General features: G+C 41.8%; 1 protein-coding gene across 1 annotated transcript; it reads left to right on the top strand.

Moving 5' to 3' along the window:
- The first annotated feature begins 20151 nt into the window (after positions 1-20151).
- On the top strand, positions 20152-24051 carry LOC136437312 (protein inturned-like). The gene is made up of 2 exons (XM_066431844.1): positions 20152-20438; positions 22929-24051. The coding sequence occupies exons 1-2, from the start codon at positions 20197-20199 to the stop codon at positions 23353-23355; spliced, it is 669 nt and encodes a 222-aa protein (XP_066287941.1). The 5' UTR covers positions 20152-20196; the 3' UTR covers positions 23356-24051.

The raw sequence follows: 24051 nt of genomic DNA, 5'->3' as shown, positions 1-24051 counted from the left end.
GCTAGACCGGGCTGGAAAAAAGAGCCTTGGGAGCGGACTGACTTCCGAGAAGAGACCGCGACGACCTGACAGCCAGTCGGAAGGGGGTCCACTTGTGCCCCGTAGGGGTGGTTGGACAACTGCCGATGACTCCACCATATCGGCCTCCAGTGTAAAACCTTATTATGCACACAGGTACAGGTCCGAACCTACGACCCGCTATGGGGGGACGGGTAGATTCAAACTGACGCTACAGAAAACTAACAATCTACAACCCATAAACAAACGGTTAAAGCTAAATGGCCGCTTTCTCTGCAGACAAATAATATGATTATGGGGTTGTTGGAACTACACACCGCCTCCACTCGGGCCCGAGATTGTAGCTCCAGGCGACGCGCCCGATTGGACGACTGCTAAGCCATGCAGGTGAGACCTGAGCCGTTCTTTGTAATGAGGCAATTACACAAAAATGAAAGGGATAAGAAAAAGTCATGGATCAGCCCAGGTATCAGAATGAAATTAGTCGGAAGGACTTTCTCTAGTTTCCCTGCACTTTACAGAAATTTATCTCCAAGCAGATGTAGACAGGCAAAATCGTAATGTTTCTCAAGCTCATCGTTCTACGAAGCACCTGGCCTTTCTACTCCGGTGGCCCATGGATACTGTCTTGGCCGAAGATTTTGCCACCGGAAGTTCTGCTTGAAGATGAACAGAAATGTGGAGACTGGGTCTGGGGTTCGTCGTGTTCATGCTACGCAAATAAAAGACCGCATTTTTCCTCTCCGAAACTAACTCTAACTCTCATTCAAACTATGCGCGTTAAGGCGTTAAACCCCCATAGAAGAGGCACCAAGAAAAGTAAGCACCTCGCATCATATGACAATAACTCATTCATTTGAAAACGAATATGAGTCTGTTCTCCATGTGCCACTTAATACTTCTGAGCCATCATCAGTATAGAGCCTTACCTTGTACTACAAAAGCAGTTTTAAGCGCTACAGGTAGACAGCCTGTGATTATCTCCCAGACTTTTCGTGACAACCACGTCGTTTTCGTCAGGGAGTCTTCCGTAATCTGTGTCATTACTTCCGCTAGTTTGTCCACAGAGATATAAACAAAGCTTAAGTTCTTTTAAATCGCTGTGGCCTTCTGTAGCTAATCGGAGAAACGTTTTCTCTTGAAAGGATTTGAAAAGATTTGTGAAGCCCTGGTGTTTGTTTTGACGCTCAGTCGTTCTAATCATAGACACAAAATAACAGAAGATGACTTTCTCTTCGTGATACTTACTTACTTTCCCTTCGGAGGGTTCAATTCAAAAGACCGCCGATTCTTTGCAGTTCTCCCTTCTGATTCTCTAATTGACATCCTTCCTTACAACACTGTACATCAACTTTCGTCGTTTTTCGAAAAGAAACATGAAATAATCAAATATTTCCGTCCCACTGTTGGTATGATGTAGTACACTGCTGGTAAGATTATAAACGGAAACTGAAGCCATACAGATTGGTACACGCATCTGTTAGTATCAAGCTTTCCTGAGAAAGTTCAGTAGTTTCCAAGGAACTTCGTAAGCTTGGGAACCTTCTTTTTTATTTCTACATTGGCGCCAAAGAGACGGCAGTCTAGAAATTCGTTACTGTGCGGCTAGGTGTTGCTATACTGAGTGAATGCCGACAATTACGGCTCTGTCTCGCCAGCAGAGGATTCCTTACTTTTGTGTGTGGTTTTCTGCCATGAGAACCGATAAATTAGTTTTGTTTTGATCAAAAGGTTCCATCATATCAAACCATGACATCATTAGTTACCAAGGTAACCTGCAGACGACATTTTCTCGGTGAGGTCTCCAAGCAAACATCTGTTTGGATGAATAGCGGCGCTCCGATTAATCTCTAAATGGATTTGGTCCATTCTCACAGCAGTACAAGAGAATGTGGTTCAGACATAATAAGAGATTTACTCTCAGATTGGTTGAATGCCGAGTCCTTAGAAGTGGAACCCATGAGAAAATTAATCGTACATGGCGGGAAACAACAATCCTGAAAGGTGGCCTGAACCTTGTAATCGAGATAAAAACAAGGAATACGTGTGTGCGTGTCTTTTTATTTGTTTGTTTGTTTGTTTGCGTGTGTGTGTTTGTGTATTAATGTGTGTATTTGCTTGTGTGTGTTTGTGTGTATGTCTGTGTCTGCCTGTGTGTGTAAACAAGGTAATCGAAAAACATGAGAGTACAGTTATGTAATTATCCCAGTTAATTATATTAAGTGTCGTATGAGTACCTTAGCATTTTTCCTTGTGTAGGCGTGAGTTCAGACACCCTCCGTTTGTGTGGTCGAAACCCGGGGGTCCCGTAAAAGCCACTCTTCACACTAATAACGTATGACTCATTTCCTGCAGATAGTAACGTTACACGTTAAGAACTCACAGAAAAAAGAAAATGTCTCCATTTAGACAATGACAAGGAATGCTGCTTTCAGTGTTGATTAGTTACAGGTAATTAGACTACATCGTCACATTTTGACGCATGTATGACTAACGCGTTTCCGAAGCAAAAACCTTCTGGTTTCCCATATTCACGTATCTCTGGCTATCCATGTATCTTCAATCTCCGCTTTGACAAGTACAGCTTCAAACACTTGCAAAGCAACAAGTGCGCAGAAAAAAATCTTAGCACTTTTAGAAACAATTTTCCTGTAAAGGAACGCTTGACTAGCCTCCTTGATGAACAGTCCTAATCTCCAAGCAGATCTCGACGGTGCTAAAATCTAACAAGCTAGCCAGAGAGGGGGAGACAACTTGTAGAGGTGAGTAATCACCTGTTTTGTCTCCCCCTCCATTTTCTGTAATGAATGAGTCTTATAAATAAATGAATAAATAAAAGAGAAGCTCCAGTCAGCCAGGGAGTTGTCAGGCACCGGTTGCAATAAAAACTCCATCTGCCAGTTCGATACGGTCTTTGCAACCGTTGAATCTGTTTGGAGATTAGAACAGTCCTTCCCGCGAGGCTGACTACCAGAAACCGGGCACGACTAAAACTCAAATACTACCAGAAATCAGTATACAATGTGCCACAGAAAAAGAATAGCCCGGCGTCACATTTCCAAACCGGGGCCCGGTCGGGCGGTTTGCGGGAACGAAGAGTATGATATTACAGACAAGACACATAAAACGTATAGAATAATCAGTCATGGACAAAATTCGTGAATTTTTATTGATGTACGTTTTTATTTTTTGTTCTGGCCAACATCCCGACCGGGCCTCGGGTTAGAAATGTGACCCTAGCATATAAGGAGGCTAACTCGTAATCTCCAAGCAGATCTCTACGGTGCTAAAATCTAGACAGAGAAGCTCCAGTCAGTCAGGGAAGTTGTCAGGCACCGGGTTGCTATAAAACTCCTTCTGCCAGTTGGATACGGTCTTTGCAACCGTTGGGTCTGCTTGGAGACTAGCTAACTTTCGTCTGAGATGGAATGACTGTAGAATGCGTTACCATGTTAACTATCAGGACAACATCGCATTCTTGCCAAAGTGGACCAGTGGTGGATTACGGCATGTATTATCGCCGACGTATCGCATTCCCCTAAACGTAGCTTAGCTATGGATTAACGGCTGTAGCAGGAATGTTAAAGAATTAGGGCAGTTTTTTTCTCACTAAGACGCTACGGCCTCGAGTAACCCGGTAATCGTTGCGCTTATTGTTCCCGACTTTCATTTTCGCTGGTGTAAGAAGAGGCAGGTATGTTAACCGGACAGGATAAGTGGGGAATAACCCAGGATCACCGGAATCGAACGGATGCAAACTAGTTTCCATGCCAACGTGACAACGAAACTGCGTCCTGTACCTTGTTTACTCCATGGACATCTAAGTCTAGGAAATTCCCGCTTAAACCCAAACGTTTCAAGTTTCGGAAGCCTCACGATTTGTATGGAAACATGATCGGACAGTTAATACAATTATCAACGACATTTCTTGACACAGATCGGATAAATAAAACTCAGATCATTCTGAAACTTGGCCCGTGTCTGTAGCGTTTTCATTGTCCATGGTCTGTTTAGAAATGTACTTTGAATATAACGTTATACAGATTATACGATTGGCAATCAGTGCACAATATGCTTGTAGCTATGTACTTTTTCCATCTCTTTTAAGATGCACTTATGGAAAACCTGTCAGCAGACAGCTGTCGTAGTGTATGCCACATACATCGGACATGAATGGGTTTTGAAGGTCACAGCAAGCAAGTGTTGTATAATACTCCAAAACTCCACGTAGGCTTTAAATGTTTATGAAATAGTCCAGTTTTGTTATTTCATGTTTTATATTTTGATTGTTTGCGATATTTAGTGTTATGAATTTAGGGCCCTGTCACACTTGTGCGTATAAAGTGCGTATGAGTTGCGCATCGATATTTTTTTTGGTTTAAGTAAAGTTTGAGGAGAAAAAGTTGTTTTTCACTTTGACCTACTGTGAGCAACCTGCTTATCGAACCAAAGAAATGACGTGTTTGGCTGTAAAACATGGTAATACGCAACTCCTGCGGACTTAATATAAGCTATATAAGGTATATAAGCACAAGTGTGACAGGGGCTTTAGGCCCCAGTTCCACTAGACGTCGATCGCGCTGCGACCTCGCTGTGACCTAGATTGGATTTGTCAGCAACCCTTTATTTCATATTTGGAATATAATGCAAAAATGTAAAAGTATGACTATAAAAATAACACATACAAAGCGTCAAAATATTTTGTATCTGTGAAATTCGTTGAACGCTGCGCGCTCTGTGAAATCGGTCGGTCGCAGCGTTGTCTCCGCCCAAGAGAAATGGTAAACCTCGGAAGTGAAAGTTCCTAACCAGCTGTAGGTGTCCTTCTTGAGTAATTTACACCCATTTAACGCAGGTCGGACAGTTTAACGTGTGCAACAAGCCACACGCTAGGCCAGGTCAACTTGTAAGTGAGCGGAGAGGTTAATGTGGCTGACTTAAGTATCGCCGGTGTGAAATTGGGGAAAGCCGGTTAATCCTGAAGGATTAAGATATCAAAGCGATGCCTTGAGCGGGGATAGGGGATTACCTTGGCCTAGTGGCATCGTTCTGTACCCTGAAAGTTCCTTCAAAATCGTGCCGTTTAGGACGTTCTTTCCTTTAGTTGTGTGCATTCAGTGTGATAGTACATCACAGCTAATGTGTCGTTTTGTTCCGTATCCAGCTGTTGTGCGTGTGAACCGGTTGTGCCGTCGAAAGGGGTCATTTAGTACAATCGGAAAGAAATTGTTAAGTAGCAAGCGAGCATGAAACTGTTTTTCACGCCGCTGCGTCTGATGATTGCCGGTAAACGCCAGGTAATGGCGAAAAGGTCAGAGAAGTATTGGTTGGGAGGGGCGGATGGCGGTTAACGTAAATCTGTTTTTAAGACCCACGGTTTACGCCATATATATACTCACCAGGTTGTATCATTACAGCCAGTAGATACCAATCTGAGTAATGAGGCTGTTGCAACGTGTTCAACGTGCTCGAGGCACCTCCTCGAACACGGGACCCCCATTTTACGTCTCTTCCGAAAGACGTTCTTTCAAGGATACCCTTCCCGGATTCGATCCGGGATCTCGATCCCTGGTTACCAATTAATTGGAACAGGTACTCTCCAAGCAGAGGAGGGGTTTCGGCTGGTTTTTGACGTGTTTTTAGGCGTTTTTGTCGGGCTTTCTACGTGGCTTGGCTACACAAAAAAAAGATGACAAATTAGAAAGCCCGACAAAAACGCCTAAAACACGTCAAAAACCAGCCGAAACCCCTCCTCTGCTTGGAGAGTAGAACCAGGAGGCTGAACTGCGAAGTCACTACCAATTATACTTTGTCTTTCTCAGTTTCTGTACGGTCCTCCTTTGCAAGTGTCAACTCTCGTGTGTAATGCATAGCTTTATTCATTACTCTCCTCCAGGTTTGACGGTTCATACGAACTTTACTAGTCGTACTTGAAAAGCACGGCAAAACATACGAAAATCCGTGAATTCTACCACTGTCCTCCGAATCACATACGAAATAGTATTGCTCGATACTCCCAGACCAAGAGTTTAGGATCTTCCACTCGTGATCTGTCAGAAGCTCACTGTCCCTGACATCCTTAATTGTCTTAACCTCATTAACATATCTGTTCAGAGTTTTGGTATAAGACCTGGTTTTCTCCAGTCCTTTCCATAGTCACTGACGAAAGATAGCGGATGCTGTCTGAAACGTCTGACAGTTTCAAAATTCTATCCAGTTGCTATAGTAACTATTTCTGGCTTTATTCACTGTTTCTTAAATCTTAGAAAATGCGTCATTTATCAAACGAGTCATCAGTGAACTGCAACATTTTCACTCAACTGTTCATATTTCAAAATTCGTATGGTCTTCACTCTGGTTAAAAGCGCCACATTGCGACATATGTCAGAACATCTGCGTGTTTGATGGGAGCCACATCATGATTGATGTTCAGGACTTTGCCTCATTGTCTGCTGTAATTTTGTCTCATTACGCTACAGTGTACTTTAACCAGGGACACCACAGCCACAGTAGTGTTTTGATTTTTGCATGTCCACATCCATATAATTGGTCATGTTAGTCTAACAATGTTGATGTTGACCTCCTGTTCGCACTTCATAAGTATAATGAAATTTCATTCATGTAGGACTATTGCGTTATATCAATTTCTCACAAATTATGCAAATCATATGACAATTTGCCTAATTGATGTCTCTTAATAGTCCTCTGATTCTCTTTCCAAGTTACACATGTCGCATGTTTTGAAGTCCTATCATAGAATGCAGCGGAATTGTAAGTTATCCTCATCAATTGCTTGAATAAGGTCCTGATTTGCATAACATGCATTCAATATATCAATCATCGCCTGAGCTACCTACATGCCGAATCCGTAAGCCTTTGCTAGAGTATCTTCTTTCAAAATTTCCAACAAAATGACCCACTGCAGTTCCTCAAAAAGACGCCAGGGAGCCCAAACCCGCCCCTTTCTCGCTGTCCCATGCCCAAGAGCTATCTAACGTTACTATAAAAAAACCACGACCACAGCATGTCCAGAACACGAGATCCGGAAGTTTCACTGCTGTACAGTAGAAAGCTGCTAGGAGGCCCATCATCTACCTTGACCTTAATTTTCCTGACCCCTACAATTATAATTGTAAGAGTAAGACAGCACCGATTCGATCAGTTAGTTCTTTCACCATTTCCTTGACATTTAAAGTATTGGGTAATATGTAGTGCAGGGGCGTAGCCATCTGTAAATAGCCATTTATCCCAATGACAGGTGAACAATAGAGCCGCCTCTGGCACACTGCGGGAGGCAGGCTGCCCAGTTACAGCCACCATCACACTGACATATCTTAACGTTTACTTAGAAAAAGTCTTAAGTCAGAAAGTGTCCCATGGTCCAATATCCCCAAAACACGTTCATGTCAACAGGACTGATTCGGTAACGTGATTATTGTATTATTATGTCACTTGGGCTTTATTTGGGGATATTACATACTTGTCGGTCCGACACTGGTAAGGGTTGTGGGGGGGGGGGGGGGAGATAGAAGCGGTTTTATCAATGTAGACACTCTTCTCTCTTGCATAAAAGGAGGCGACGGTTTGATAATCAACTGACACTCGAAGTTTCATACAGATTATGATCTCACTTGGGTCTCAAGAATTGCATACGTTTTTCTGCATCAATGAGTGTGCAAATTGGTGGTTCCAGTTTCCGCATGTCGCACTATCTGGAAGTGATAAACATCTGCATCTTCTCTTGAATACCTTCTGTCATATATCTATATGTAAATATATATAAATATATATAAATATACATATATATATATATACACAAAGATTAAAGATGAACGTTACATTCTTATGGATTTTTCACGATATTATGATAAACGCACAAAGCTGTTCACCTTTCTCTCCGTTTGTTCAAAAGAATTTGATACGTTCCATTCGATAGATAGATTCAACTTCATTTTAGGGGGAGATAACCCTTACTGTGTACAAATAGGTCAATACATGAAGAATGTCTAGACCTTAGAACCAATTGTACGTTGGACTCAACATGTTGATTTACTCATATCTATTCCTATACCTTTATGTAGGTTAATTCATTTGTATCCACTTGACTGTTTGTATGTATATATGTAGTAGACCTTACGAAAGTCGCTGTACTTTTGTTGCGTGAATAAAGATTTCCTATATACCGGTATGATGAAATGCTCCATTGACGACAGCAATCATTCTAAACCCTGAGAATAGCAGTCTATCGTACCCTGGCTGTACTGATAGATTAATGGTTTTATTACGGTATTTTACTTAAGCGGTGGTTTAGAATCAGGTGACCTTTGTCTATATAATCATCTTAATGTGCTTTTAAACAAGCTGGAGAGACACAGGCTTTTGACGGTGATTTGTTGGTTGACGTAAGTTACATGTCAATAACAAGTTACTGTGTATAAAAGGCAATGTGTAAATACAAGTTGTTTATGTTTTTTTGTAAAAAAAATCGGGTATCTTATAATTAATCTTTCTCGCCTCTTCTTGTGCAGCTTACCATTGCCCCTCAGTTTGTCGTGGTTTTTGTTATCGGTAACTCCAAACGAGCATGGCCAACACAAATACATAAACCCATCATATCTACCAGAATAAAGGATGGCCAGAAAATGAGTCAATACTTCGATATGTCTCCATAATAGGCTTTGGTCTTCGAGGCCTATTTACCCCTACCTGACCCAAAGGTCTTAAATCACAAATTCCTCCTCTTGTTCTTCTGCCAACATGTTTACTCCGAGTTAATGAGAAGAGTCAGTCTTTACCCCTGAGGGAAGGTATCTTGATTGATTTTCTTACAGACGGGGTTTTGAAAACACACGTGCAAGCCTCTGCACGTGTGGTCAGTCGGGCATATATTTAGGTGATCCGGGTTGTCAAAACAAGAAGTACAAATGATGTCAACTTGAAAGTTTTCTTGCATAAAAAACGACATTTCAACGCATATATATAACATCCGCCAAGAGGCGAGAAGAAGCCGAACCGATGTATTAAATAAGTGTTGCTATTGGAACTATTGTTTTACTATGGCAACCACTCGTATTATCTTTAATTCGTATTCAGATACATAGTGCAGATACCACTTGCGCCACAGGACGCCAATCATGTTTTAGATTCGTATTAAAAACAGTACGTAGTAAATTCCCCATGCGTATTCACTGGTATGCTATTTGTACTATTTTGACTTATTTTGGTGTTGTAGTGTACCCTATAGCGGACTACATCTCATATTTTATTACAGTCCAAAGTAAGGTAACTGTGGCATGAAAAATATCATTTCTAACTTTGTCGCTGAATATGTTACCAGCCAGACTAACTTTATTTGAACATTTTTGCAATAATAGATTACTGTACTGTACTGTATTGTACAGTTATCGAATAAGCCAGGGAGAACGTTTGCTACAGTGTCATTGATTTTCATGTTATTCAAATATATTCTAAGAGTATAGGGCAAAAAGCACAATTGCTTATGTAACTCATTCTACTCTAATACATGAATATTAAACGAGATTAAGATAATACAATACAATGACAACATACATACATAAATATAAAATGGATAAAAGAAAAATAAATGTAAACAAGACAAGTTTGTGATCTATCAATTACTAGAATCTATCTGTACAGTGAATGAAAGTGTGGACTACTGTATGTCGAAGACTCGAAGTGTCATTGATAAGGCCCATAGGTGGATTTCTGTTAATTGAGATGGTGTAAATGACTATGTGAGTGACAGTAGGTAGTAGATGATGCTTGTCTTGCACAGTGGGGGTTGTCTTGTGACCTAAGAATGCCCCAGGAGACGACAAATGTATGGTTACCCATATCAAGGATCAAGGTGACTTACCCCTCTCCGATTACGATATTTCTATCCCTTTTACCAATTGTAATTTTCGTAATTTCAGGAAATAAATAAATTTGGTCACTGTGCGTTTGAAGGGCACTTAACATTTCAAAAATCCAATCCGCATCAAGCGTTTCATTTCAACTTGTTCAAGACGGCTTCAAATACCAATTTAAAGAGCATGCACCTCTCTCTATACGTACCATACAAAATTGTTTGCAAACTGATATCAGAGACCTTGGTACAGGTTAATGATTCCAAGAGAGGTTCGCTGGCCTTTTGAACTTTCGCAAGCACCAATTTGAACTTTCGCAAGCACCGATCATGAGAATTCCAAATTAGTAATTATCTTGTCGGCTGACGTCATCATGTAACTGCATAATTTCGAAGACTTCTTTGTTTCTCTAGATGTTTGAAGAGGTTATTCGAGGTCTTTATATAACTGACTTCGAGTAACCCCGGCAAGATCTAATCTTTCGACGAAAACCATTTAGCGCCGGCGGCTATACCTTTACTTTAAACGGACTCTACAAACTGTAAAAAAATCTGAATGGTATCCTTTTAGTCACCAATGATTTTTTTTTAGTTGACAGACCAGATCGGTAGCCTCTACCAGGCCCCGCGGACGGCTGGGAAAATAGTAGACATTGGCCAAATAGGGTGAATAGTATGCTAAGGGAGTCGGCTACGGAGAGAGGGTCCAATCTGCCATCCTAGGGGCCTGCAAGTGAAACCCTGGCAAACATTTTCCCTATAGCCGGCGTAATTAGTCTGGTAGAAACTACCAGATCTGTAAGGGTCACACCAAACCGTAACCGGTGCCCGGCCGGGAGTTTGCGGGAACGTAAAGTATCAGATAATGCGAAAGGATTAGTCATGTGCACAATATGTGTATATTTCTTGACATTGCGTCCTTTTTTTCCTTCCCTGTGAACCGGGAAAACTGGGCCGGGCCCCGGTTTGGAAATGTGACAATAGTATTACCAGTGGTTTTCGAGGGCATTCATATCAATGCCCCCGAATGACCTCGTGAAACACCTGACAAAAGTCCATTATCTTGACACGTTAATCCCAGTAGTGAATTATTGGATAATCCCACGTGAAACGTCATCAATGATTGGTGACGTATTTTCTTGTAAATGCCCTAATTACACGATAATGGCTTCTTCCAGGCACGTGATTGTTACAGCACGTGGATATCAGACTAGTCCTCTTACTTACTCTCCAAGCAGAGGAGGGGTACCGGCTGGTTTTTGACGTGTATTTGGCGTTTTTTGTTGGACTTTCTACTTTTTCATGTTGTTTTTTTCTCGTTAGGTTTATCAAGGAGGTTTGGGTTTATAGAGACAAAAAAGTAGAAAGCCCGACAAAAACGCCTCAAAACACGCCAAATCCAGCCGGAACCCCTCCTCTGCTTGGAGAGTACTCTTACTCAGATAGTATAAGTGGTTTTGTTTTCATAGAGGAATTTATAATCTTTGTTTCAGGTTTAGATGTTCGCTTGACCACCCAGCCAAAAGTCTTTAGACGCTGGGCAGGAAACATTGCAATGCAGTAAAGATATGTAGGTAGGTAGGTAGGTAGGTACTCGACGTGCGTACCTTGCGGGGTGACACACCCTTTCGTTGGCTGATACAAGACGGGGATGCGCCAGGTCTCCCGTCCGGGCGAAAGAATGGTTTAAATCACCGTATGGCTGATACGAGATGGAGGTTTGCCAGGCCTCCATCCGGGTGATTTGTAGTGATGCGCTGTCATCAACGGATATTGTAATAAACAAGCTTGCAATATTTGGTCAATAAAATCTTTTTTACTACCACAATTCGGTGCATCGGTAAGCCGGTCAGTTTCATTTTGGTTTATTCATCTACTTTGCCAGTGTACAAAGGTCTTAAATCACAAATTCCTCCTCTTGTTCTTCTGCCAACATGTTTACTCATTACGGAGAAGAGTCAGTCTTTACCCCTGAGGGAAGGTATCTTGATTGATTTTCCTACAGACTGTGTTTTGAAAACACACGTGCAAACCTCTGCACGTGTGATCAGTCGGGCATATATTTAGGTGATCCGGGTTGTCAAAACAAGAAGTACAAAAGAAGTTTAAAGTTTTCTTGCATAGAAAACGACATTTCAACCCATGTATATATTACATCCGTCAAGAGACGAGAAGAAGCCAAACCCATGTACGAAATTAGTGTTACTGTTACTACCTATGTTTTAGATTAGTATTAAAAACAGTATATTGTACATCTCCCATGCGTATATCTATGGCTATGGCATGTTATTCATACAAATTTGACTTATTTTGGTGTTGTAGTGTCTCCTGTTAATGTCACTATCTCTCATGCCCAACCAGGATCACCTGAAAACAGGTCTGACAGAACTGAGCTGTAAACTCCTGGATAAACAAATAAAGTGAAAGTGAAAATGAAAGAAATCCTGTGACTATAGGTGCTTCATTTGTATGCTTGTACTCAGTCCGATCAGGCAATAGAGGTTATTTGATTTATTGACCCGCCATTGTTTCAGCCACCTTCCGCAGAGCTGTAAGGAGCGGAGCCACATCTCATCTGTAATTACAGCCAAAAGTAAGGTAAAAGAAAGACCATCTGAATGTGGCATGTAAAATATGGCTGTGTGCAAGAAAACTCAAACATCACGTATGATCTACCAACCAGGCAGATGGGACCGTTAACGACTGAATTTTAGACCACATCTTCCCATCAAAATAAGGTCAGTAGTCGCTTGGCTAGAAGGAATTCCTGGGCAAATTACTGGAAAAGATGCAAAAGTTTCGAATCTATCGTTATCTAACACCCACGGGATTTTGGCATATATGAATACATACTTAGACTATGATGCACCCGAAGTGACGAAAAACCAAATTTGAATGCATGGTCCCATAACTCTACTGAGGCTATTCTTCGCCCAAGTTTTCGTCAATGATTATCATTATGACGAGTTGATTTTAACTTCGTTGGATGACTGTTTGACCCTTTTTTCGTTCACATTTTAAAGGCTAACCATATTTGACCTTTTTTGCAATAATAGAATACTGCACAGTTCTCGGATAATACTAGAGAGAACAGATGTAATAGTGTCATTGATGAAGGCAAGAGATGACTTTCTGTTGATTGAAGATTGTGTAAGTGACAAAGTAAGTGACAGTAGATGACAGATAATAGTTTATTGCAAATTCATGCCCGTAGGCTAATTGCATGTTGACAACAATGTCGAAATACAAATGTAAGGTAAAACAAAGGTATACATGAATACAAAATCATTCTATATTGCTATTCTACAGTAAGTTTCTATATCTACGGTACTAATGCGGGGTTTGATTTCTTCTCTGAAAGCAGTGGAAAATAAAAAGTCCCACACTTTCAATGATGAGTGGGTTGGAAGGTTTTAAAAGGAATATGAGTTTCTGTGTATTTCTTAATTTAGAAAAGTTTTTGGAGATTTCGGATACTTTCGTGAATAATCTGTTTCTTTCGGTTTCAAATTCGGGACATTCGCATATAAAATGTATTTCATTTTCCACTGCTTTCGTTGCACACTGTTTACATGTTCTGTCCTGGACCGGTAGCTTTTTGTATCTCCCTTTCTCTATTTCTAATGGGTGCGCGCTAATTCTTATCTTACATATTGCCGCGCGTTGGTCAAAGTCATTATGATACAGATAATTTTCCATGTCGTAGATCGTTTTTACGTTTTTGTAAAATCTTAGTTTTCCTTCATCTTTCAACAGGTTATGAAAGAATGTTTGAATATACATATCTTCTAATCTTCTTCTTAACAGTGCACATGTCTGTCTAACGTCTATATTAGGGTTGTCGGTATACCAAATGTATGAGTAGCCACAATTGTCAAGTACCTCCTTTACATGTTGAGTCCACTTTTTCCCACGATTATTCACAGGTATATGTTGTTGTGACAGAAGTGCGTCTACTTGGAGGGGATGTGAGGAAATGTCTAGTTGTCTGAGTCGTAGCCAGTATTTGACTATGCGGACTGAAACATCTAGATCGACTGGAAATATACCCAGCTCCGCTCTACATGCTACGTTACTTGAGCTTCTTTGGACACCAAGTATATTTTTACAAAATCTGTTTTGAATTATCTCGATAGGACAGTAATACAAGCAAGCGAAATCAATCAAGCAATCTCACAATTAAAGAATGGTAAAGCCTCAGGCAATGATCTTATATTAAACGAAATGTTCAAATGTGCCGCACATGTTCTAACAAAGCCGTTAGCAATTCTATTCAACCTAATCATGTCATCAGGCCACTTCCCTAAACAATGGTGCAAAAGCCACATCGTGCCACTTCATACATGGATTTGATTAATTCATAGAATTTTCCACCTATCCCTGATGCTAGTCTTACACAGTGGGGGTTGTCTGAGCTGGGGGACCTCAGAATGACCCAGGAGACGACATTTGCATGTATCCGTATTATGCTACGGTCCCATTTCCAAAGCGGGGCTCGGTTGGGCAGCTGGTAGGAACGAAAAATATGATATGGCGTAAAAAGATCACCCCTGACCACGTATTGTGTATTTTCCTGATGTGCATTTTTCATTTTTCGTTTTCGCAAACAGCCCGGTCGGGCCCCGCTTTGGAAATAGGAAATCGCTCTCCGATTACCATATTTCTATCCTCTTTTTATCAATTGTAAGTTCCGTCATGTTTGGAAGTAAATACATCTAGTCACTCTACGTTTGAAGGGCACTGAACATTTAAAAAAATCCAATCCGCTTCAAGCCGTTTATATCAGCTCGTTCCTAAATGCACAAGATGGCTTGAAAGGCCCTTTCAATGAGAATTCACCTCTCCATCTGTACCGTGTAAACTGGTTTGCAAACTGAGACCTCGGTACAGGTTAAAAACTCCAAGAGAAGGTCCTTGGCCTTTTGAACTTTCACACCTTCATTCAGAGAATTCCCCAACTACTAATTATTCCCAAGTAGTAATTATCTTGGTGGCTTACGTCATCATGTGATTGTGTGATTTCGTAAGGCGTCTTTGTTTCTCTAGATGTTTCAAGAGGCTATTCGGGGACATGTATGTAACCGGCCTCGAATGACCATACACCTCTGAACAGACTCTACAAAATGTAAAAACTTTTTAAAGTTATCTTTTTAGTCGCCAGTGTTAAATGGTTTCCGCTGAAAGACCAGATCCAATGTCAGGGTCACATCTCCTAGACTCTACTAGTCTCCCCCGGTCGCTGGGAAAATAGTAGAAATTGGCCTAATAGAGTCAAATGTTTGAAGGGAGTCGGCTACGGAGATAGGGTCAAAACTCTACTAGTCTCCCCCGGTCGCTGGGAAAATAGTAGAAATTGGCCAAATAGAGTCAAATGTTTGAAGGGAGTCGGCTACGGAGATAGGGTCAAATTGGCAACCGAGGAGACTGTCAAAAGTCGGCGAGAATAAAGGCAATAAATCTAATCCGCTCATTTTCTGTACAAAGGTAGTAGCTTTGGAGTTGAGATCATTTAGGCCATAAATCAATTAGGGCACGGCCAGAAGACTGTAGCTTTTTCAGTTACTCTCGGCAGACTAACTATTCTAAGTGATGTTTTGGCCCTTATAAACCCACTAAAAACGTCTGAAAATCTTCTTAAATTAAAGTTAATGGTAAAAACATTGTCCAGTGCCGCTGATCACGGCTTGGGCGGGCGGCTTGGGCGTGCGGTTTGTAGGCTCTACCAGCCTCCGCGGGTCGCTGGGAAAATAGTAGAAAATGACCAAAATAGAGTCAATTGTATGAAGGTGGTCTACGGAGACGGCCAAAGTCCCTCAGCAAATGTTCTCCCTATAGCCTGCGCGGTTAGTCTGGTAGATACTAGCGGTTTGGGTGTGCGGTTTGGGCGTGCGGCTTGGGTGCCATTTTGAAACTGTTGAGTACAGCCCATATTCTGCCTTGTCGATCAGCGAAGGTTAGTAAACATGTTACAAGTTCTTCAAGGTACAACTATTGTAACAGATATCAATGAGATTTGTCCTTTTTTTGGCCAACCCAACGTGTTAGAGTGTTGTTTTGATGGGCAAAACGAATTCTGATGACGGACAAGGCACTTCCTGTTACAATTGTCCTGGGCTTGTCTGTTCTGTTACGGTCTGCTCGCAGAGCAATAAAAGGATCATTTAGCTACTTGGCACCTATTAGATAGTGATTAGTGCCGATCAAAGAACTCGCCGACTTTTGACAGTCTCCTCGGTTGCCAATTTGACCCTATCTCCGTAGCCGACTCCCTTCAAACATTTGACTCTATTAGGCCAATTTCTACTATTTTCCCAGCGACCGGGGCCTCGGTTGCCAATTTGACCCTATCTCCGTAGCCGACTCCCTTCAAACATTTGACTCTATTTGGCCAATTTCTACTATTTTCCCAGCGACCGGGGGAGACTAGTAGAGTCTATGATGACCGGGCAGTTTGCGGGAACGAAAGATATGATATAAAAGACAACGAAACACGCGATATATAAAAATATTAGCCATGAGCATAATTTGCGTATATCTTTTGATGTTTACTTTTATTTTTCTTTCCCGCAAACAGCCCGGCCGGGCCCCGATTTTGAAATGTGAACCTGTTATGCTATAGTCACTTTCCCAAATCGGGGCCCGGTCGGGCTGTTTGCTGAAACGAAAAATAGAAGTGGATATCGGGAAATATAACTGCTAGTATGCTCATGACTATTCTTTAACGTTTTGTGCGTTTTGTAGTGTTTTATATAATAATTTTCGTTTCTGCAAACTGTGCGACCGCCAGGCCCCGGTTTGGAAATGTGACCATGGTATTACAAGGGGTTTTCGAGGGCTTTCATACCTATGCCCGCGAGTAACCTCTTGAAACACCTGTTAAGTCCGTTATCTTGGCAGGTTAATCCCAGTAGTGAATTATTGGATAATCTCATGTGATACATCATCAATGATTGGTGACATGCTGTCCGATAATGACTATTTCCAGGCACGTGATTGTTGCCGCACGTTGATATCAGACCAGTCCTCTTATGCTTAGGTCACAACTGGAAAAAAGGGCCCTGCATGGCAGTTTTTTTCACTTCGGGCGCGACCCCTACGTGGCCCCGTGGGGAACCCTGCGGCAACCGGGCTATTCTGGGGCACGGTATGGGACCTTGAAGTTTTAACACTGAGTCAAAATCAACGCGGGACCGGTGACAAATAGGCGTCGTGAGCTAATCGTGAGAACACCGAGAGATACCTTCCGTGTCCGGCAGTTCACCGGGACAAATCAGTGGCTTTGGGGCCCGGCACCTGTGCAAATGTGACCGTACGCAGATGATAGCACGTTTTTGTTTTCATAGAGAAATTAAAAGTCTTTATTTCGGGTTTAGATATACACTTGACCAGTCAGTCAAAAGTCTTTAGACGCTGGGCAGGGTGATTCTTGTTGATGAGCGGTTCTCAAGTCTTTTACTTCCCGGGGTCGGATAATAAATGAAGAGCTGTCCACGTCTGAGTCATACGATATAGGTAATTATCGTATTATCATGTGCTCCAGTGCACGTGGAAAAAACTGAAGACAGACAATTGGCTATATGATAAAGACAATCACTTGATAGTACTGTAGGTATTCCATAGATAAAAGGAAAAACGAATACATTGACTACGACTGTGAAAGTCCCTTTTTTTAGTAATAGTACAACTACCATCTTAAATTTATGGAATAAAAAGATGACGCCTTTAGTAAGAATAGAATTTAATTTTTGTACCTGAGGATAATTCGATTTCAAGTATTCGGTTACCAAAGAAGCAGTGAACTAGTAGATAGCTTCTACCAGGCTCCACAGGTCGCTGGAAAAATAGTAGAAATTGGCCAAATAAACAGAGAACATGCCAGGTCGAAAACTGTACTATTTAAGCGGACTAACTCATATGGCATGTTATCTGTCTATTTGGCCAATTTCTACTACATTCTGTATTTTTTCAGCGGCCTGAGGAGCTTTCTAGAGGCTAGTGAGGAGAGTGCATTGACCGCAGTTTCCCACGACCCAGATATGACCTGCCCCGTCCACGTGCGAAGCCGGCACGTGTGTGTCGAAAGTGGTCAGATGGTCGGTGGTCATCAGTCATCGAGTGACAGGAGGGCTCGGAGGTATGACCTGGTAATGTCCTCAATTTGGACAATCACACCTGGGCACTCCTACTCTTTTCGATAACTGTTTTGGGTTCAGCTTTGATGGGCTTTGGTTCCCCTCTCAGTCTGCACTCTCATCCTTCGAAAGAACTTTGTGAATTATTTCACTGATCACGCTCAAAGCTATTTCCTGACTTTTGCTTCATCAGTAAGTCCAAATAACTAACTCAAACAGGCGCAAATGACCGTAGGCTTGAGTTGAGTTAAATCAAATGGAAAATATCAGAATCCCACTTGTAAGACAATTGTAAAACAAAATTCACTTGTCAAGCAATATGCATTTTCCAACGGTTTAAGTTAAATCCGGTGTATGCGAGGAGTGCCTGAAACACGACAGAATCAGCTAGCTGTAATATCAGCATCGATTGACTGCATACAGGCTAATGATGATGATTTATTACGCTTTAAGATATTCCCCTTCTCAGTTCCGTGTTGTGTGTATGAAATAAATGATTTACATTGTGGTTCTTCTACTGATTTACAGTAGCATTAAGATAGTTACTGTTAACAGATCGCTTCATTGTGCGTGTTCATTTCGACGTCGTAAACATGCGCGACCAGTCTCTTAGACTAGGATATAAATTCATGAGACATATAACAGAGTGCTAGACACTAGAAGTCTCAGTTTTTTTACGAACTCGATGTTTTGCCACTGACCTGTTCCCCATATATTTGCTGGAATCGTTCCCCATGAGTGGTCATATCTGAACAAAGTCATATCATTTCTTCATTTCAGTACGAAAAATAACAACATCACATAAATAAGATAGTAAGCTATGTCTCAGTATGCTAATCAACACGCCCAATGGGATCCTTCTATATTCGCCTGTCTTGCCCTTGTGACCGTTCATTGACCCGCGGTTGTGCCATGGACCCCCGCTGGTCGTGATTGATGTCCTGGGAATCAAACATGGCCAGGAACACCTTTTAGTGACCAGAAACACCTTCAGTAGGATGTTACGACTTTTCTAACAGCAGGGGGTAAGGTATCGACCCCAAGACGACACCCGTAATGATAGTACCGACTCTGGAACATGGTAGCTAGTCTACTTCTGATAAACCCCATCTGATCTTTGAAAAATTAGCTTTACTCCAGAGACTTGGATTCATTTAGCAAGAGATTACGCCTTTTCTAACAGCAGGGGGTAAGGTATCGACCCCAAGACGACACCCGTAATGATAGTACCGACTCTGCAACATGGTAGCTAGTCTACTTCTCGGTTCAATCAGGCTCAGCAAGGAGGTTAAAATATTTTAACCTCCTTGGGCACAGTATCCCCGCAACAGCCGCTGGAAATCAACAGAAGTTTGAACAGTTTTCATAGAAAGAAGGATACGAACAATTGCTCCATTAACAATTGAACGAAGACGTGCCTAAATGGCTTATACTTCTATATATAAACCTCATCTGATCTGTGTAAAATTAGCTTTTCTCCAGAGACTTGGATTCATGTTTCAAGACACAAAACAGGAAAATTGCCAAGGGAATTAGTCATCATTAGAACGCCGAGGGTGGATAGATAAGCAGACAATGTAATGGTTTACCCGTTTGGTTTGATCGTCAGTGTTTTTAACGAAACAGTTTTCTGCAGTGTTTTACCGTGGTGGATTTGTTGCGTGCAGATTTGAACGAAGCTTTTTTGTCTGTCCTGGGGCGAAATGGTGGAGGCCGCGAGTGGTAATTCAGCACGTAGTCTTTTGACAGGTCAGATCAAAGAAATAAATCTTGAAACGGGGCTGATGATGTTATTTGGTATTCAAAATAGTTCTCCTTAAGGGTTCCCCTAGGCTTCAACACAGACTCTTTATCGGGGGTGGCATTTTTGCTCGGGTCTGTGGGGGCTTCTGGTACATTTTGTATTTATTTTAAACATCTAGAGGAGATTAAGGAAAATCAAGTATAGCTGGACCATTACTGAATCTTATTTCTTAACAACCCCCTTATCAGCAACACCAATCCAAGTTCAATCTCCCTTTTGTATGAGAGCACCAAGCGAAATGTTACTCTGATACCTCTTCCCTGACACTTCCACTCCGGGCGTGGCCCCCCCTGGGCTGTTCTGCTGGACAGCAGGTTGTCACCAGTGTCCTCTCACAACGCTTCAGACAGCGCAGCAGACAGGACGCACCGAACATGGGCTCCCTTCGGACCACACTCGACCCGCAGCCGCCGCCCCGAACACCCCCCTCCGCGCGGCTCCACCGGCTCCGACCAGAGACATCTTCGGAGTCGTTGGAACACGCCGTTCCCTGGGCGTCCCTGGGTGCTCACGGGCTGTTCTCGCGGGAAAGGCCGCTGTCCCGCCGGTACTTCAGTCATAAGAAGACGCGAAGCCTGGACGACTTCGACTCCATGCACATGATTCTGGCTAAATGGTGAGTGCCTGTGAAGATTTAGCTATAATGTTTATCTTGAAAACAGGTTTCAGCCATTTTTGAGGACACCAAAGTAGCTTTGTGGAATTTTAAACATACTCGTGATCTTTTGTTGGAATAACGTCTTTCTAAGCTATATTCTCGATCTCTTAGAAGCTCGTGTGGAGTACTACTGTCGTACTTGTAAAAAGTGTTTATATACAACACTTAGAGAAATACAGCTATCTTAATCCTCCTCACAAACATATGTACATTTTTGTATTTTCAAAGCTTACATATTATGTGCCCGAAGCTAACCTAGTGCAAAGAATTCCGTCTTAGATTCTATTCTCTCCACTATTGTCTCTTATATTGGCTTCAGGAAATGTTTGGCGTCGCATTTATACAATGAAGAAAGCAGGTTTTCTTACGTAAACTAAAGAAAGTGCTGTTTAAAAAGAGAGAAAGTGGACACGAACAAAGCAGTCTTAATCCTGTTCCTTAAAAAAAGCTCATGTATACACTCCAGTGCCTGTCTAAAAAGGATTTCGTTCTAACAATAGATAGAGATGCCCCCTCAGAACTTCTTATCTAGATTTCCTCCTTATTATCCACGCTTTCCCTCCCAAGAGACACTATTTTGATCTGAGTTACTGAAAAAATGTGGCTTTGTCGGCAAAATATGGTAACTCGAGAGCAAATGTGCCCCCTTGTGTATTGAACTATTGCCGTATTGGTGCCGTGGCTGGTGGTGGTTATTCCTTACCAAGTTGTCTTAAAGGACTAGTTTTTGTTAACATTCACAAAAGTAACTCAATCGGCACATATTTACGTGTTTGAATTTTAAATGCTTGGAGTGAAAATCACATTTAAGCCTTTGTGACAAAATGCCATCGTGTGGTTTTAGTTGTAGTTGGAAGAAGAGGTTGCAAATAACGTCACCAACAGAAAGACCTGCCAGTATTTTCGTTCCGATTTTACTCAACGCAACGCCGAGTAACTTAAACAGTGCATCAATGTAACTTTCATTATCAACCCTCAGCGTGCCAAGGTAACTGCTCGGTACCTAATTCTTATTGGTGATAGTGTTCGGCACCAGGGAGAAGGTTAAGAAGAAACCTACTAGTATTGAAAAAAGTTACAGGCAAAACGATCATACCGGCCTCTGTTCCTGTCACCAGACACTTCCCCTGCCGCTTTATCCGAAAATTATTCTTGACGTCACCTCGCCGATACAGCTGGTGTTTTATCCTTTCATTCTTTTCACAAGACGGCTAAAATATCCTTCCCTTTACTCAGATACTTCAGAACAGCTGCCGCCCGCTTTTGTTGCACAAAACCAGATAACCTGCAAACAATGGCACACCTTAACGGGAAATGGGTTCCCACAAATCCAGTAATATCGTTCTTAATGTTGTCGAGGTCGGCTTTAAAAGTAGGTTGCGTTTTCATTGACACTACTATCATATCAAACAGCTGTCCGGCTGGATATGAAAGTTTCCGTCTGATTTGCCTGATAAGCCTCAGTAATCCACAGCCCTCTGACGGCTTGCTTCTGCAGAATATCAAGTGAAAATGAAAATCTTATTAATTGGCCGTATATGAACAGACTCCATGATACAGGATATTGGCACATATTTGCTGTTGTTCTGTGTTACCGAGGAAAGAAGTAACACTCGACAAAATCTCTTTTAAAGCCAAGTTTTGTTAAGAGCGTCTTTGAACTCTTAAACTCAATGAATAAGGGTGTCGCATGGGTCTAGTCTGCAGGTGTCAATGCGGGCTATGGATAAACCAAGTCCAAGCACAGCTAATTCTACTCTGATAAAATGTTTACCTTATGAGCTTTAGAAATTATACAGCAACATTTTGTGCAACTTGGTGAGTATAATTGCGTCCATTTGGAAACCTTGTGGTAATATCCACTACCCAGTCGTATCCACTTACGGCTAATACTTCTCTATATTCTAGATCTCTACATAAAGGTTTTGAACGAAAGTTGTACAATCTTGTCTTTGTAACGAAACACATTTCGTGATCCAAAGTACTTAAGTGTCCACATTAGCGAGATTAGCCTCGCAAATTATTCATTAAAAATAGCCCGCTCTGTGAATTGCTCAGCGCGTTGCATCATCTTGAGGTCGTGTCATGAAAAGACCGAATTCCTCCAAAATTGCTTCTTCTCAGTGCCTTAATCCCTTATAATTGATTTCGATAACGGGGAAGCGATTGCGTTTCCCGATTTAGAAACAACTCACGTGACCAAGACAACGAAGCTAACGGCTGTTCCTGTTCTCTGGGGGTTTAAAGTATGAGGATATCCCGGTACATGGTAGACTGATAGCGTTAGAGAAGTTAACCGTAGAAGAGTTCTGCAAGTCATTCTCATGATTCTGATAAACCTTTCTACAGGTTTAATCTCCTCAGAATATACTGCCTTTTTAGATGGAAACGTTGTTATCCTGGTTTGCCGAAACCTTACGCGGTTTTCTTTATTTTTCTCGCCTACAGTACCATCACGCCCCCATGGATGGACCACGTACAGCCAGACGGGTCACTGCTCTTCATTGAGGCCAGTACAGCAGAACAGTGCCACCGAGCGGAAAGTAAGCGCACTGCATCTATCAGACCGCAGTCCTCCACCAGATCACAGAAAGGAAAGGAAAACCGACCAAAGAACAACAAGCCGGAAGGAGGAAGTGCGAAGCTATTGAGGAGGCTGGAAAAACGGAGAAACCAGAAGAACAAGGGACAATCTAGCAATATAAATCAGAAGAACAAAGAACAATCTAGCAAGAACAATCAGAAGACCAAACCTGGCAAAATTAACAGTCAGTGGAAGAAACACACCGTCCTACAAGAAAAGAATGCCTACCGTTTTGTCAAACATGAAATAATCACGAGAGTGGTTACAGCCGCAAGTACGTGCTTCAGATGACTGTTAATATGAAGCTCTAGGCTTCCATTAAGATGTGCAGAGATTGGTGCTAAAAATGGAATCGGTGGAACTTTTACAATGAAGACGTTTGATGGCAACACTGGCGACATGATTTGTATAAGAGGAACTCTTTACAGTATTATGAAGGAACTCTCATTATTTCAAAAATGATGGGTGCACTTCTGCTTCGTGCCGCTAGGAGCGGCGTAGCTATTTTCGATGTTGATATGATTTTAGTTAGTTAACCAATGTTCAGTCAACTTTGCCATGGCAATTTATGAGTTGTAAATGTTTTCTTTAACTCTCTACTAAAGAAGCACGCTGGGGGGAAATTCTGAATTCCGGTGTGGATCCTGAGATCTTTGTTCTGTCCGTCCATTTGTAATCTTCACAATCGGAGATTTCAACAATAGATTATATTATTCTATACATGACAACAGCCGTCCATGGATAATAGCTCACATTACTGTATACATGACAAATTGTACAATATGTTGATGTCCATTTATCGCCATTTGTATGAAGATATATGCGTTTGGGTTCTTGTAATGATACATCCAGTCCATCCATGTGCCCGTTTTGTGCCGTTGCCCTTTGGGTAGGATTATCCCTGTAAGTGTGCTACTCTGAGGGGAGCATTACTTCCGTCCAATTGCCTACAAAGCCGTCAAAATAAATGATGCATTGTTCACTCTA

This window comes from Branchiostoma lanceolatum, chromosome 6 (assembly GCF_035083965.1).
Source record: "Branchiostoma lanceolatum isolate klBraLanc5 chromosome 6, klBraLanc5.hap2, whole genome shotgun sequence".
In the NCBI taxonomy this organism is placed as follows: Eukaryota; Metazoa; Chordata; class Leptocardii; order Amphioxiformes; family Branchiostomatidae; genus Branchiostoma; species Branchiostoma lanceolatum.
Note: the sequence above shows the minus strand (reverse complement) of the source record. Positions and strands in the feature narration are given on the sequence as shown.

Coding starts and splice junctions, on each gene's coding strand:
- LOC136437312 (XM_066431844.1), top strand. CDS start 20,197: ATGGGCTCCCTTCGGACCACACTCGACCCGCAGCCGCCGCCCCGAACA. Junction 20,439..22,928: donor CACATGATTCTGGCTAAATG/GTGAGTGCCTGT, acceptor TCTCGCCTACAG/TACCATCACGCCCCCATGGA.